This window comes from Pholcus phalangioides, unplaced genomic scaffold (genome assembly GCF_987345545.1).
Source record: "Pholcus phalangioides strain wild (caught in Gottingen) unplaced genomic scaffold, Ppha-v1.0 ptg000039l_1, whole genome shotgun sequence".
NCBI lineage: Eukaryota > Metazoa > Arthropoda > Arachnida > Araneae > Pholcidae > Pholcus > Pholcus phalangioides.
The window spans coordinates 26,746,356-26,762,085 of record NW_028301625.1 but is presented as its reverse complement, the minus strand read 5'-3'; the positions used below and the strand labels follow the sequence as shown (position 1 = coordinate 26,762,085).

At 34.0% G+C, this 15,730-nt stretch overlaps 1 protein-coding gene across 3 annotated transcripts in view; it reads left to right on the top strand.

Annotated features, from left to right (window-relative positions):
* Positions 1-15,730, top strand: part of LOC149065775 (uncharacterized) — a 73,063-nt gene that overhangs the window by 6,186 nt on the left and 51,147 nt on the right. For all 3 annotated transcript variants that reach the window (XM_089253604.1, XM_089253605.1, XM_089253603.1), the window contains 5 exons: positions 703-2,072; positions 6,042-6,099; positions 6,445-7,037; positions 9,872-9,932; positions 14,750-15,186. In XM_089253604.1, coding sequence (XP_089109730.1) covers positions 768-2,072; positions 6,042-6,099; positions 6,445-7,037; positions 9,872-9,932; positions 14,750-15,186 — 2,454 coding nt within the window. In that variant the 5' untranslated portion in view covers positions 703-767. The remainder of the gene's footprint in view (positions 1-702; positions 2,073-6,041; positions 6,100-6,444; positions 7,038-9,871; positions 9,933-14,749; positions 15,187-15,730) is intronic.

Below are 15,730 nucleotides of genomic sequence, written 5' to 3'. Positions count from 1 at the left end.
TAATATATAAATTATGAATGTATATTACATGCAATAAAACACATTTAAAAAGAAATTGTTACAAATAACAAAAATTCACAATAGCATAAAGATAAATACAAATAGCAAAAAATAAAAAATTGCAATCACAATTAGAACAGGAAAAAATATAAAATTAAAGTAGTAACAAATTTACAAAAATGACAAAACAGATTAATGACAAAACAAACTACTGATTTTAATAAGCAGAGATTTTATAATGTAATTGGTACTGATTTGCTGATTTGATTCCGTTTGAGCAATTTGATTTTATAAAGCAACTGATTTCATTAGCGGGGGGGGGGGGGTTATACTGTGTTAATGCTATCATATAGGAAATGAAAGAAAGATGTGAGAAGCAGGTTTCCTTCATTCTTTCTTCCCCCTCTCCCAGTCACCCTTTCCCTATGTATGTAATATAATTTTTTTTACTCATCAAACTGTAGTGAGGGAGAAAAGAAGAAAAGGCAATGCGCTGAGATAAATGGAAAAATCATGTTCACAGAGTTACCAGTGAAGAGTCTTGGAAAAAAAGAGAACTAGAATGTATTTCTTCCATCTTCTCAGAGCCGAGATATCTCGCTCCTGTACATTAAGAGATTAAAATATTTTAGTTATTGTACATTACTTTTTGTGTCCTAAGAAATAGACTAACTCATGAAATTTTTATTTTTCAATTTTTAGCATGAATGTTTGTGAAAGAAGAAGTAGTTATATTATTCAGACTTGAATAACATTTGGGATGCATCATGAAGAGGAGACACCTTAATCATTATCCAAAGTATATGCCTTATAGGCAATATAACTATGCACAATGGGATAATGATGATAATTTTGAAGGATATTACTTTGATGACTCTCCAAGATTTATAAATGATAGAAGAACATATAGTAGATATGAAAATTATGAATGCCAAAGGCCTCGTTCATCAGCAAGAAATTTTAGAGAAAGAACCAAGGAAAAAATGTGTTCTCAATCGCAAGAAAATTTTAAAAAAACAAGAGATGAAGTGGCAGTATTTGAAAAGAAAAAAAATAAGAACAGATCAGAAAAATCAAATTGTAGAGCTATCCAGCCAGAACTGACTGATCATGATGACATAAAAACATCAGTTCCTACTAATCAATATGGTTTGCAAAAAATAAACCAACGTTTTACAAAAAAATATGTTTTTGCGATTCAAAAAGATTCAGATGCAATTCATAATGACTCAAATGCATCAGTAGGTAATATTCATAAATCCTGTGAGTATTCTCCTGTTGAAAATGTAATGGAATCTGTAAAATCAGAAAAACCTAGCAAATTGAATGAGAGTATCAAAAAAGACAATACCAGAAACTCAGTGTCACCTACACAGCTATTAGAAAAGCCAAATAATTTGCACTTCAAATCAGTAATGCAAACAAAGATAACTGATGAAATAAAGAAAAATATAGATGCTGATTCAAATGGTGATCTTGACTCTAAGCTATACTCCCAATATTTTACTACAGATGTGAGCAGGCAGCCAATCACTAAAGACAAAGTGGACAATCCTGTTTATAAAGTAAATACTAATAGTCTAAATAAAGGCCTTATAGCTAGGTTTATAAATAATTCTTGCAGTCGTCAAGAAAGAGCAAAACTGGACATCTTGTTTCAAGAGAATCTTAAGAAAAAAAAACTCTCTTTGCAAAATCCTATTAGTAAGCAATCATCACAGGAAAAAATGGATGAGGCAAATATTCCCAGAGCGAAAGTTGCTTTTCTGAATTCCAATAATAAAGACTCAAGTGATTCACCTTGTGGCATAATCAAACATGCCTCATCACAGGTGTCAGAAGTTTTTGATGAACCATCAAAAGAATGCTCAAACCTTGAAATAGTTTTTTCTGAAAATCAATTTGTTACTACTTCAGCTCCAGAGTCTCCTGATAATCAGTTCACTTCAAGACAGTCAAGTAATATTTCATATTGCAAACAAGGAAGACAAAATCAATATAAATCTACATGTCTTAATAATGGCTATGATGTTGAAGAAAATGTGGAATGGGAAAAATGTCTTGTGAAGAACGTGAGTATGAATTTTATGTACTGTATTCCCCGTTTAGCCAGCATGCTGTAAATTTTGGAAGACACCAATTTTTTTAGCATAAAAACCGGTCCTTTCCTGGCATGCCAGGAAAATCAAGGTTATATGGGGGAACATATCAATCACTTGAATGTGTTCAGATGATTATCAATTAATATAAAAATATATGAAAAATTGAGCATTTACTTACATCATGATTTAATAATCATGAAAAACTAGTATAAATTATTTACACTAATTTAACTTTTATTATCACTTAGGTTAACATTATTTGTTCATCAGTACAAGGGATTAATACTTACCTTTTGATTCTTAATAAGAATCAAAGAAATAGACTTAATAAGAATCCGCTTCTTAACTACGGATTTGATCTTTAGTTAAGAAGCGAGAGAGAATTTTACAAATCCTTAACTAAGAATAATTTTTCTTCTGTTAAGAATCAAGTTGAGAACTGGGGTTACCCACTTCTTAACTTGATTTTTAGTAGGCAATTTTCTCTTCCATATGAGATGGTGTTGATTCCTGCTTTAATAGAAGCTTTTTGTGATTCTGATGATGCTTGATGTTTTAAAAAATGAAAAATAACATTTAATAGGCAATGTATAGGCCTGATCTTCTGTGCTTAAACTTCCTCAAGGTTATCTCAAAAATGATAAAAGCATTACAACTGTCTAAAACACAACTAGCAAATGCGATCTAAAACAAGTCTTGATGAATCCCAGACTTCCATGGTAACTGAAGAATTTGTATTTCTGCCTGAAATTTTCTATGACTGATTAATGAATTGAAGTTTAGGTGAAACATTTTTTGACTTAATGTCAGCATGTCCACCAGCATGGAAAGGCTTCAAGTCTTGGAAAAGTTGAAGTAAAGATAATTTTGGATGGCTCATCTCTCCAAAAAAATTTTGGGTAGTGACAGTTTTTTTCCGATTAAAGGTTCTGATAAATGCCCTGCTTTAAGTGTTTTAGTGTGTCAGATTTTTCAAAAATAAAACCCTTAAGTAGCAAGGGTTTCTGTCAGGTAAACAAGATGCGAAAAAAAGCTGCACAAAGTAAATTTACAATTCTATGAGTACTGTGTATTCTATCTCGTACAGTAACCCAAAATCACCCCAAGAGACTTATCACGAGTTTAGTAAAGCCAGAACAGTACTAATATTGAGGAGAACACTATCAATAGTAGCAATGCTTTTGCAAATGAGATTTCCAACCTTTTTAGTAGGCGTAATTCTGTGAAATTAGCTATTTGCTGTAAGCAATCAAAATAATACAAACGAACAATATGTGATCGAGGGGATGTGGAAAAAATTTCTTATATCCATGTTTATTACAAATGAGGCCCACTCTATTATTGTCATTCATTATGGAAAATATACAGGGTGATTATATAATGGTGCGTATGGTATTGTACTGGCGAACTGTTAATCTTCGAGGCATACTACCAATTAGACAAAGTATCCAAATAAAATGTCATACTCAGATATGCCATTCATGTTGCAAGGGGTTGTATAATTATTAAAGGTCATTCATTTTGGTTCGAACAACCCACGTTTCCTCTTACAAGTTGAATGTGGTGTCACTATCCCCCGATGCAACTAGGGTCACCGATTTGGGAATTCTCATTGATGAGCAGCGTAGGTTTTCTGAACATTGTTCAGCAGTAGTCGAAAAAGCAAATACAATGCTTGGTTTCATTTTCAAAAAGGTCTCTTTGCATTCTTCTAAAGCAGTGGTTCTCAACTGGGGACCATATGGCCCCCTAGTGGTACTGGGATACTTCAAGGGGGCCACAAAAGAAAATGGAGAAAGGGGCCATGACAGGTGTTTTGGAGGGCTGCAGAGAGCTGAGAAGAAAAATTAAGGTGTGAAGAAATAAAAAGCTTTTATATTAGTGAATCCAACAGAACCACCCATAAAACCAGGGCTGGCTTCGGGCATGGACCCACCTGGGCTTCACCGCCTACATTTTGCAGTAGGTACCCTAGAGGATAGGGTTTTTCGCAGGCCCCCGGCTACATTTTTCACAGACCACTATATTAAATTTATAGTGTGAAAAACAAAAAAATTATGAAAATCATATCAGGCCCCGGGCTGCAGCTCTGTCAGTTCCATCCTTGTGAGGGGTCATGCCCGATGGTCGCATGTCCATAAGTGACCTCACCTTATGATATTTTGTATAGTACAATAAATTCTGAAAATAAGTAGGAAATTTGTAGGCTGTTTATTTCCAGCTAAGTATGGGACTACCATAACGTCACTTTGCCTAGGGCGCCCATGATGTCGAGACGGCCCTGAATAGACCTCAGACTAGCGGGAAGCTCAATAAATTCTAGGCCAGTGGTGTGGAGGCCAATCTTCTTTGCAAAATTTTCGTTCAGTTTAAATTCACTGAAAAAATCAATTGACTACGTATGAAGGGATCTTGCTTCCAGATGAGAGTCGAAGACTCTGGTTAAGACAGGGGAGCCACGAGAAAAAAAATATGGTTCAAAGGGGGTCACGGGCAAAAAAAGTTTAAGAAACACTGTTCTAAAGTCATTCTTCCGCTTTTGTGAGATTTAGTTTGTCCTGGACTGGAGTATGCTGTAAGGTTTCGGAGACCATACCTACAGAGTGACATAGACTTCATTGAAGGGGTGCAGAGAAGAGCTACGCTATTCTTATGGGCACACAGGGCTTGAGTTACGAAGAGAGATATTTTTTAATATGTTTACATTGGATAAACACAAGTATCGGGGAGATATGATAAAAGTGTTCAAAATTTTCAATGTGATAGATACCATGAATTATTAATACTCTGTCAATCAACTGCTTTTACAAGGGGACACAGGGGTATTGTTTGATAAGGGACAATTCTAGGTTATGGCATCACAGGGAATCTTTCTTTAATAGGGTTGTTAATAAATGGAATTGCTTACCCCTGGGGGGTAGTAAATTCTAACACAATTGACATGTATAAAAAGAAATATGATAAACATGTTGGGGTAAATCGAGAAGCTATCTGTACTTAGAATAAGACAACCATAAATATATTTTATGAACATTGTATAATATTTCATCATCTATATACAGTCGATCCCAGTTATAACGCTTCCACTTATAACGTTTTCCAGCTTAGTGCAACTTATTTTTGAGGGCCTCAGCTTTAAGTAATTCTCATTAAGATTTCCCATTTAAACCATTTTTCCGCTTACAACGTTGAAAATTAAGAAAAGTCGGATAAAAAATGGTATTGAATGTGTGTAAAATGTAAAAAGTTGACATTTTTATTCTTATAACTATACAACCCCTTGCAACCTGAATGACATATTTCAGTACTATTATTTGGATATTTTGCCTAACTGGAAGTATGTTTCTAGAATCAACGGTTCGCCAGTAAAATACCTTTTGCCCTGTTATATACATATAAATACCTATGCACCCTGTATATGTTAGCATTAAAATAAATTAAATTATTTAGAAAGCATACATGGGAAGGCTTTGATAGCTGGCCGATGTGAAGATGAATCTGGGAAAGAAAATTCAACTGCCTCTGTGGGGAAACAAATCCACGTCCTCTCACTTGCTTGGTAAGCACGCTAGAACACTACACTACAAAGCGAGTAACATATTTCCTTTAAGCTCATGTGCCTTGAACAGGACCGTACATGGACAGTTAGACCTAACTCAGGCTGAAGCTCACATTGCTGACACTGCTACCAGATAGGGACTTATCCAAAGATGATGTCACTCTCCGCCATTCATACGAAGGCTACAACTGCTGGCCGATGCAAAGATGAATACAGGAAAACAAATTTAACTGCCTCTGTGGAAAATCTGAACACACACATGGGTTACACATACATGCACCTGAAATATTATAGGTTGTGCATTTTTAAGATAGTTAGTTTTTCCCTAAGCAAAGTGCAGCTCCTGCTTTTACTTCATTTATTTTTTCTTTTTCTTTTAGTCTTTTAGATCCGGCAGAAAATCTGATGGAGTAAATAGTCAGAGTTCTAACCAAAAAGGTAGATTTCTCATTGTCAATTCAGTCATACAGATATATCTGGGTATTTTTCAGATAATTTGTAGAAGTTCAAGCCTTACTAACTAAGAACTATTTTTTTGCATCAATTTCTAAAGGGTTATGCAGTTTTACAAACCAGTTGTTTGCTAGAACCACCTCCATGTGACTTTCATGACTAGAAGGGGGTTTATAGTCAAACAACGTTCATATTTTCATGACCTCTCTCTCACTGGAATTTTATTTAAGAAATGAAAGTATAGATACCTATACATATACTATGAAATTGTCTTATGTGTTATTATTTTTTTTTCATTCAAGTTTTTGCATTTCAAATTTTTTTTAACAGGAACACATGTTAAGATGAAGTTAAATTATTCAAGAAAGAAGAACACATCTGAAATGAAAGTAGCTCAGACATTTTCAAATCATTCGAAAAAGAGCATATCAGAAATGGAAGTAGCTCAGACTTTTTCGTGCAATGATAATCAATCTAACGCTGAGTTAATTGGTGCAATTCATTGTACATCTAATATTGCTAGTAAAGACGAAGCTGTATGTATGAAGTTGGACAGTGCTACTGATCATGGTGTATTAATAGCTGATACATTCCCAAAAATATTTGACAATGTAATAGATGAACCAAATTTAGATATTTCTGTTTCTGAGAATATGGCTTTGGAACTTAGTCCTTCTCAAAATATTTCACATGATTCATTGAAGGCAGCAGAGACAAATGAATACAATAATCTTATTAAAAACTCTGGGAACAAAAATCACTCACAAGAGATGATTAACTTCAAGAGCTCTCGTGATTTAGTTGAGGATTTATTAAGAATTACTGAAAAAGAAAACAAAATACAATGTGAAAAAACAGAAATTGATAAGAATATTTCTAAATTGATGGATGAGTTACAAGAATGGAAACATAAAAGATCTCAGGTAAGAAAATGATCAGGCTAGATTTTTTTAAAATATTATATATGCTTCTATTGATCTTGTTAAAATATTGCAATCAAAGTAAATTACCAATAAAAAAAATTGTCATTTGCGTAAATACAAATATAAAAGCTGAAAAGACAAAACCAAAACATATTTTCATACACTAATGAGACCAAATTAAAAACAAAATATAGAGTTTATACCTTATTATATCAAATCAGGCATATATTAAACAATGATTTTTTTTCTTCAAAAAACCGTGGTATCGACCAAAAGTTGTCCTGAAATGTTATTGAGAAGTGAAGTGCTTTTTCCTGGCTTAACTTTTTTATTAGAGAAAATAAAATTTTTCATCTCACATTTGCTAAGTATCTCTAAAACTAATCTCTCTTGGAGAAAATGGAAAGTTAACATTTAAAATGCCGAATCATAAAGAAATGTTTCATTTTGGTGAGGAAAGGACAAAGATTGCCAAACAACAATCCTCTTGACAGTGGAATTGGCAAAATGACTGAACATGTCCTGTAAATTCTGTCTGTCCTGCTTTTGGGCACGATGACTTTTTTTTTTTGTTGGCATGATATGATTTGCGTGTAAGGTACTGGAAAAAAGTTTAAGGACAACCAAAAAATTACCATATCTCAAAAACCTGTCGATGTAAATACGTGAAAAATTGAGAGTGATAATTGCAAGTAGAACTGAACATTTTCCAGTGAAAAGAAAAATTGAGTGCTACACTGTTTCAGAATATTTTTTTTGAATTTACAGTAAAGGTCAAACCTGGAAACAAAGTATAATGACACTGGAAAATAATGAGCAAAATCATTTAATAACCATAAAAATTGCCCATTTATCTCTATAATCTTTATCATTATGGATGTCATCGATCGAGATAAGTCAAATACCTTGCTGTGGAATCATCTTCCAAGCCTTATGGATTGCTGCCATAAGGCAGGGGTGGCTAGAGCTCACTTGCCACTCCCTAAATACGATCGTAGTGGAGAGCTGACAGGGCTTCAGCCGGGGAACTTTGGGATCAACCTGATTTTTTATTATCTGTCCAATAGCCCCACAACATTGTTATCTAAAATACCGTTGAACATATGTCCCGCTTTCGAAGTAGCTTCCCATTTTTTTGGTCCAAGGTTGTTTTACTGTTCTTAATTATGCCAGATAAGTTTTTACGCATAACCATTCGTATTGATGAGCCATTATATTTTCCTTAATTTTTGATAGATAATTTTACTGTCCAATCAACGAGTTCCACCAAATTGACTTCAAACGAAGACTTTGCATAGTGTTGTGTATGATTTTTCAGTGCTGCCATCTGAGATATAGATGGCAGCACTGAAAAATCATACACAACACTAGATACGCATTCAGACTGTTAGGTACACGCACTTACACTTCCGGCACAACTCACTAGGTAGTAAATTGCCTATGGCAATAGACCTGAGTTGTGCTCGGTTTGAAAAAAAAAAAAAAAGACTTTGAAACAAGCCGCTGTGGTGGTCCAGTGGTCATAGTGACGGACTCGCATTACGGGGACCCAGGTTCGAGCCCCATCGTCGCCACAGTGGTGGTCGGCTGAAGTTGGTTTTCTGTGGTTCCTAACTTCGAGGCGCAAATGCTAGCCGATCTCCCCGTTAAAAAGTCTCGCCACAGAGAGCAACAGGCCTACAAACAGTACAGATATTCAGTCACTACACATCACTCACTTCACTTCTGAGATATAGATGGCAGCACTGAAAAATCATATACAACACTAGATACACACTTAGACTGTTAGCACTTACACTTCCGGCACAACTCACTAGGTAGTAAATTGCTTATGGAGAACTGAGTTGTGCTCGGTTTGAAAAAAAAAAAAAAGACTTTGAAACATAAGCACAAGCATTGTCCTGTTGAAACAAATAATCTCCAAAAGTTGAGGTGCTCAAGCTAAGAGGTGCCTCAGTTAGTAGATTTTCTGCCAGAATGTCTTGATACGCTTCTGAGATCATTTTCCAGTTGTATCGTATTTATGTGCTGCAATCCCATGATTCAAGGATCCAATTAATTCAACAGGCAATAATAAGTGAACTAGGCAAGTTTAAGTTTTTTTTTACGCAACTTTTTACGTTTGTCTGTATACGGTTTTTGTAAGGAATTCAAATCCACATGAAAATCTCCCCGATTCTCATTCTCTAAGGTTAGCAGCTTCGAAAAAAAATTGTGATATGATCAAAGAAAAGCATGTATCAAGTAAGCCTTTTATGCTAAAATAAATGAAAAGTTGAAGGTAACTATGAACAGCTAATGAGGAATATGTCTGGAATGAAATAAGAATTAAAAAGAAATAATTGTGATGAGATATATTTTAGGTGTTAGTTTAGTGAAAATTTAATGAATTAACATCTTCAATAGCAGGACAGAGAATACATCAAAGAAAAATATCTTAAATATACCCTGCCAGCAAAATGAGAATGACAGAATTACATAACGAGAACTGTCAATAGCCATTTTCATAAAAATGGCTATTGACAGTTCTCGTTATGAGCACACCAAGCAGAATAGGCCAAAAACTGGGACATATCTCACAAAACAATCAGTGCTACTACAAAACAATTTCTGGAGAAATCTTGATAAAAGAAGAGAGAAGAACTCTTCTGTGTAGAAAAACTATAGAGGAATGTTTACTGAACTGAATCTTTACTGCAACAACCCTTCTGAGGGTTTGTTGCTCAACAGTGCAAAAGAATTCTGCTTTGGGGATGCCAAGCTAAGCTCTGTACAAATTGTACATAATTTGCATGACAAGTAAATAATCTGAGACAATTTAATTTTTTTTATAGGTAAAAGAGAAAGAAAAGGATCTTCAAAATCAGAGGCTTCACATTCTTCAAGGTTTGCATGGTAAGTATTTTTATTATTATTGCCATATAAAAGCTAAATTTGAAAATACACAACTTGTTAAATGTAGGTCTATGTATAGAATGATTTTTTTTAAACCTCTTGAGTTTTTCTGGATAGGTTTCTCTGAGGTGAACACGGAATGAAAAATCATCTGTTCTCCACTAGAGGGGGGAATGGAACCCAGGTCCTCTTGCAATCCGGGCAAGTGCCCTACCATATACATCACTGGAGACATGGCCTTGCTTTCCTTATTTTCTGCACTGTGGCATGAGGTGCTGGAGTAGAGGCCTTAGCAGCTTTCTCTTAACTTCAGCTAATGACCCTCAGGTAACAGTAGAGAGAGTAAGATAGTTTTTTCTCAGTCCAGCCCAATAGATAAAGGAAAGAGATTTTTTTTAATAATAAGCTGCGGTGAACTGGCAAAGAAAAGTCATCTGGTCTGTGCTAGGAGTGCCGGAGTGGTAAGATGCTCGTCTTTCACCATGAAGGTTACCATCAAGGTCCACGGGTTTGAATCCAGGGAAGAACATCAAAAACAAGTTCTTTACCTACCAATCCCGAGGCGACCACTGATAGGTAGCACCTTCATTTCCCACCCTACTCCACTGGTTGGAAATTGCCTTATGGCGATATGTGACTGGAGTTGGTGTGTGGTAAAGTAGTGTTCTCCACCAGAAATCAAAGCCAGGCCTTCTTGCAATCACAGTGAACGAAATAAGGAAAGAAGAATTATCAACTGCTACAGATTGTCTACAGTTTCTATGGATGGCTGTACTCAACTACCATTCTGCAGGAGATACTCTCAGTACCACAGAAATCAGTTTTATTTTCAGATACAGTGAACTTGTATGAAATGGAACATCGGGCATGGTAGCCCAGGTTAATAAGATACTTGCCTAAAGTACCAAAGGATGTTTAGAGGTATCGCGAGTTTGATACCCATTTCATCCTAGTCAGAAACTTTCTGACACGGGTACAACAGAAATGCCGGCATGACCACAGATAAAGATTTCTACTGCAAGTAGTCCTGAGGGCTTACTGCATCAATGTCTCAATGAGTATAAAAAGAGACTGCCATTCGGAATCAGCAATAAATTGTAGGTCCCGGTCTAATTAGCCATCGTTCGCAGAAAATGATCGCAGTGCGACCGACAAAAATGATCAAATGGAATGTCAATCGACTGAAATAATATTCTGTATTAGACAGATTTCTGTTTTATAAAAGTGCAAATAAAATCACTAATCATTGAACAGACTATATTTTAATTCTGTTTTAGACAGGTTTCCATCTCATACAGTGTCTGTCTTTCACTGTATTTTTTTAAAATTATGCCTTATTACAATATTTTACTCATTTTTATTATTTTTTTAAATTGCGTCAATCTTTACAACTAGCTATTGTGTAACAATAAATTTGTATGCACATGTCACAGAATGAGAGAGTTCAATAGAAGACAAATTCTGACTAAAAAAATAACCTTTTTCTATAAATACTTTATAGAATAGGGTCTGATTGAATTTAGTTGTCATTTGACATCAAGAGTGTTGTGATAGCATATTCAAGTCAGATTGAAAGTAATACGGTGACAAGTTCATGGGAACTCAAAAAATCTGAAAAGTATGAGGAATATGTGAAATTTTTCCACTGAAGGGGCCCATTGATTTTCGCATTAGTCTCCACATCTGGTAAAGGCGGTTCCATGAAGTCACTGACAGGTTTCAAAGCTGATCAAAAGAGAATTTAGATGAGCGAATCCCAATTTTGAGTTCCACGTTCTTACTAGGTGTATCTGTCTTATGCTCTGATACAAAGAAAACATTTGGGGGGGGGGGGTCTGGAGTTGCCATGTCACCTGTAAGGACTTATGAATGGAGAAGTTGCACTGAATGGGCATGAATTACCAAGGGCCACATCGATTTCGTTAAGTTGCTTAGAGAGGGGGATTGATATGGCCTGAGCTCTTAGGTTCCAGTGCTTATAAGGTGCTTTATTTAAATAAAATTTCAATTAATTTTTTTAAATGTAATTTTTGTGTGGATTTTTTTATTTGACTATGAATATATTGCTGGCACTCCCCTCCCCTTGCTTCAAGCTCAACATTCATCACTACAGAGAGGCTTAATGCCAATGTTGGCATATCTGGGAAAGCAAGGTTGTGCCTACAGTGGTTTGTATGGTAGCACACTTGCCCATATTGCAAGAGGACCTGGGTTTGATTTCCGGCAGAGACCAGATGATTTTTACGATTGAATAAATTATCAAACCCAAAAGGTAATTCATTTCTAGATGATTTTTATTTCCAAGCTCAGAATAATATCCAACTCAGCATAATATCCAAAAAAGACTTTTCTTGATGTGTTGGGTTGTGAAAAAACCCATCTCGCTCTCTCTTTTGAGCACTATTGGTTGTTACCATCACTTTTGAGTTGTTAGCACCATTAGTAATACCACTACTTTGAGTTAGGAGCACTTTTAATTTCATAAGAAGAGCATCCATAGGGAAACTATATTATGTTTAAACTAAGCTTAACTTGCATTATACAAATTTGTCAGTGATTTAAATGGGATTGTTTACTTGAGTCGTTGATTAGGGTTGGGTTTTTGATGTCAAAACTGGTTTTTGACATGACAAGCGTCAATAACTGGTTTAAACCATCAAAAACCTAAATGAATGCCTTTTGATAATGTTTTGAACACATATACAACATGTATGATATGTATACAACATGATGAAAAACTTACTTTTTTGCATATTACAATGTTTTATTTTTAAACATTAATTTATTACAATAATTAAAACAAAATATTAATTATAATTTGCAATTTTGAATTCTTCAACATAAGAGCCTAAAACATATAAAATATAATTTTATGGTTTATTTATCTAAGCTACCTATGTTCAATTAAGCTATCTGTGTTCATTACCTATGTTCAATTTGCTAAGTGGAATAGAGCTGCTTATTCAAAATATGTATGATAGGGCATCAGGGTTAGGTTTTTGACCTCAGAAACTAACTCTGTATTAAAACTATCAAAATCTTACTGTCAATGATGTCAAATAGTTTTTGTTAACTTGATAGATATGTTAAATAACAAAACACTTACTTTTATTTAGATTAAAGGGTTTTATATTCAGAATAATAATTACTGAGGAAAATATTTATTTTTATATTTTAAATTTTCTGAAATTGAATTTTATTCCATATAAAAATTCTCACGCAGCATGCATCTGTTAAAGCACTCATTAAACTCATTTATTTTCATCTAAAAATGTCTTAGATCAGAGTGTATAAATTCACAGAGCTTTAAAGAGTATTTTCAACCAAAGCAGAGCTGACAAGACTTGATACCCAAAGCATTTGTTTTTCACGTTTGAATACAGCTTCAATTGGAAAACCATTGCATTATAAATGCTAGTAAATGTACCATATCATAGTGCAAAAGTAAGAATAATTAAGTTTGACATATACAAGCTAGCATTGCCAAATTAAATGACATTTTTAGTCCTACAATTTAGTATTTTGATCGCTAGATATATTTCAATGTTATGCGCAATAAGAGTATCATTTTAAGTATCAGTGGTTATCTAGATAATTTAATAATAACAGAAATCAACATTACATACATGATGTAATAAACTTTTTTAAACACTTATCTGTAGTAAAAAGAGGACAGCAGACGGTTTATATCAATGCAAACATATATAAGCAGTTGAAGAAATTTTGGAAGGTCAAGAATCATCTTGAATCAAAGAAACAGAATACAGGATACTTTGGATATTCTAGGAGCTTATCTTTTATATTTGCATGTACGAGGCACAGAAATCAGCTGACCGAACACACATAGGTGGGGAACACCTACAAATTTGACTGGGTTTTGCTAACACCAGCTTTAGTACACACTGGTTGTGTACATAGAGTAAAATAAAAAGATCTCCAGTATGTCATCTTCCCATAAATTCTCATTTATCCAATTTTGAAGCTGTTCATTTTATAGTGCTCCTTGGTGTTTCAAGAAACTTGTCTCTAAATTTTGGGTAGTAACCTAAAAGAAACTAAAAGAAATTAAATGATTTCTTTTAGTACCTAAAAGAACTTAAATGATTTCCCATAGAAACCTATGGGAAATCATGTTTCTGCTAACAAATGTGATTCCAGAACAAATTACCTTCATTAGCACAGTATCCTTGTATATCTGGAAACATACTGAACAAAAAGGTTATTAAAAGTTTTTCAAATTTATATTTTAGTTTTGTTTTAAATATTTTACTTATGCTGTATTGTTATTTACAGTCAAACACATGTATAACAAATTCGAGGAACTTAAAATTTTGTTTGCTGTTATCCAGATGTACAGGATATATTTATTACACCATTCAAAATAGAAAAAGTCACAATTATGGGCTATTTTATTTCACTGTGGATCATCACAGGTTATCAAATCACTTGAGTAGCCCAAGTTCGCCTGTGAGTTTTTGATACAACATGTGCATGTACATACGTAAGTGGAGATAATTTTAAAAATTCATACAGGAAGCTAAATTCATTTACCCAAACCACTCAGTCTCAATTAGTTGGATAATCGACAATCTATTGTATAATGATATTGAATAAATTTCACAGACTAGTTATATGGACAATGATAATTAAACATTTCAAAGTTTACACACTACAGAAATAGGGATTAAAGTTGTTTTTTAACATATTTTCATTACCAAGAAGGTAGATATTACTTATGTAGGGGGAAACTGTTGGTAATAACTTTTGGACTTTCATTTTAAAGGTTTTGATTTATTATTATTTTCATATATTTTTAGGTTCACTGAAATCAAAAACAGATTGTTCTAATCAAGTAGAGAATATATGCCTTGAAAATGGACAAAATTCCATGGCTTCAAAACAGACTTCTCTAAACACTCCTGATAACAAACATTTGAACACTTCTATATTTCCTAAAATATCTAGTCCAAGCAATGTGATTCACACTGGATATACAGAAGAGAATAAGCTGCCATCGCTTCTTGATGCTTTGAATTCTACAATTGAAACATACACCCACATTAATCACAGCTCCATTAACTGTACTGCAAACAATAATATTGGGTATTTTGGTGATGAACCAAACTCACATAGTCAAGATTTTCTTACATTTGCTAATGAAAACATGGAAGGTGAAAATTCTGAAACAAGTGAAAAGAATTTGTTGAACATAAAAAATGTCATAGTTCATAAGTCATCAATAACCTGCATCGAGGTAAAGTGTGTAATTTATAGTTTTAATTTCACAAACATCTATCATTCAAAATCAGATTTTTTCATTAGTTCTATAAAAAAATGTTTTTCTCCTAATTTTCATGAGTTTGCTTCTCATGTTGCTGAACCAACTAATTATGTAGAATTTACTTACGGAAGTGATAAATTACATATAGTAAGTACACAGTCCTCTTGATCTTAAAACCAGGGGAACTGTTGGTAATAATGTAATTTTTTCAACTTTAATTATTTTTTGCGTAGTTTATTATGCTTTCATTTCATTTTTTGATGTTTAGTGTTTTTGTATTTTACTTGTGACAAAACATGGGAATTTGAACATATTGAAAAGTATGAATGTGGCAGTAATTCTTTGAGATGAACAAAAAGCACATCTGTCAATCTTTTCCCCTTTCTGACTTTTCTGCCTCTTCTCTCTGTGGAGACAGCTTGGGCAACACTCCCCTATTGATAAGGTTATCTGGTCTGGGTCTGAAACAGGAACAAAAGACTTCCTAATTTCTGGGAATGATGTCGCAGGGTTGTAT